General features: G+C 51.5%; 1 protein-coding gene across 1 annotated transcript in view; it reads left to right on the forward strand.

Annotated features, from left to right (window-relative positions):
- Positions 1-480, forward strand: part of ACTA1 (actin alpha 1, skeletal muscle) — a 2,385-nt gene extending 1,905 nt beyond the window's left edge. Inside the window, exon 7 of the mRNA XM_069010259.1 lies at positions 65-480. Within this exon, the coding sequence (XP_068866360.1) occupies positions 65-208 (144 nt within the window). The 3' untranslated portion in view covers positions 209-480. The remainder of the gene's footprint in view (positions 1-64) is intronic.
- Positions 481-887: the final 407 nt, after the last annotated feature.

The following is an 887-nucleotide window of genomic DNA, read 5'->3' on the forward strand; positions in this document are numbered from 1 at the left end:
CCCTGTGCCTGTCACCCACAGCAGGGCCCTGTTTACTGATCTCAGCTCTCTTGGTGTTTTCCAGATCATTGCCCCACCTGAGCGTAAGTACTCTGTCTGGATCGGTGGCTCTATCCTGGCCTCCCTGTCCACCTTCCAGCAGATGTGGATCACAAAGCAGGAATACGATGAAGCTGGCCCATCCATTGTGCACCGTAAATGCTTCTAAACGTTTACATGATCTCTTTGCCAACCACGCTCAGGATGACAACCTTCAAGGTTGCAGGCAGCAGAGAGCCTGCAACAGCCATGTAACTTTCTATTTTGTAACGATTTCTGGTTACTGTTGCTGCAAAGCTCCATGTGACACAGTGTATGTAAAGTGTACATAAATTAATTTATTTTATCTCGTTTTGTTTGTTTTTAAAACCAATGCCCTGTGGAAGGAAACAAAAAACTTCAAGAAGCATTAAATCATCAGTCATTCTGTCACACCCCTAATGCTGTTGTTTGTCGTCATTTGCTCAGGTTCGTCCATCACTTGTGGACGTAGCATGAGGGCGGGGGAGGGAGTGGGGCTGCACTCCTCGAAATAGGAGCAGGACTGGAGAGGGGACAGGACCCCAGCCAGAGGAGCCAGCTCTGGGATTTCCTTGGGGTGCAGGCTGCTCGGTGGCACTGAGGGCAGCACGGGGGTGGCTGTGTGTTGCATCATGCTGCTGCACGGTGGGTGTCCTGACACTCTGCAGTGTGCCAGTCCCCGGCAGGAAAGGGTTACCCGGAGCCTTTGCTTGCAAAACAATTCTTTTGACTCAGCCTGCCAAAAAAGTAGCCCTGGCATGCTCCCGAGGAAGGCAAGGCTGGGGCTGAGGGCAGGTGGCGGGTGCAGGTTAAATAAAGAGCTTTCC

The sequence above is a fragment of the Aphelocoma coerulescens genome, chromosome 3, assembly GCF_041296385.1.
Source record: "Aphelocoma coerulescens isolate FSJ_1873_10779 chromosome 3, UR_Acoe_1.0, whole genome shotgun sequence".
Taxonomy (NCBI): Eukaryota; Metazoa; Chordata; class Aves; order Passeriformes; family Corvidae; genus Aphelocoma; species Aphelocoma coerulescens.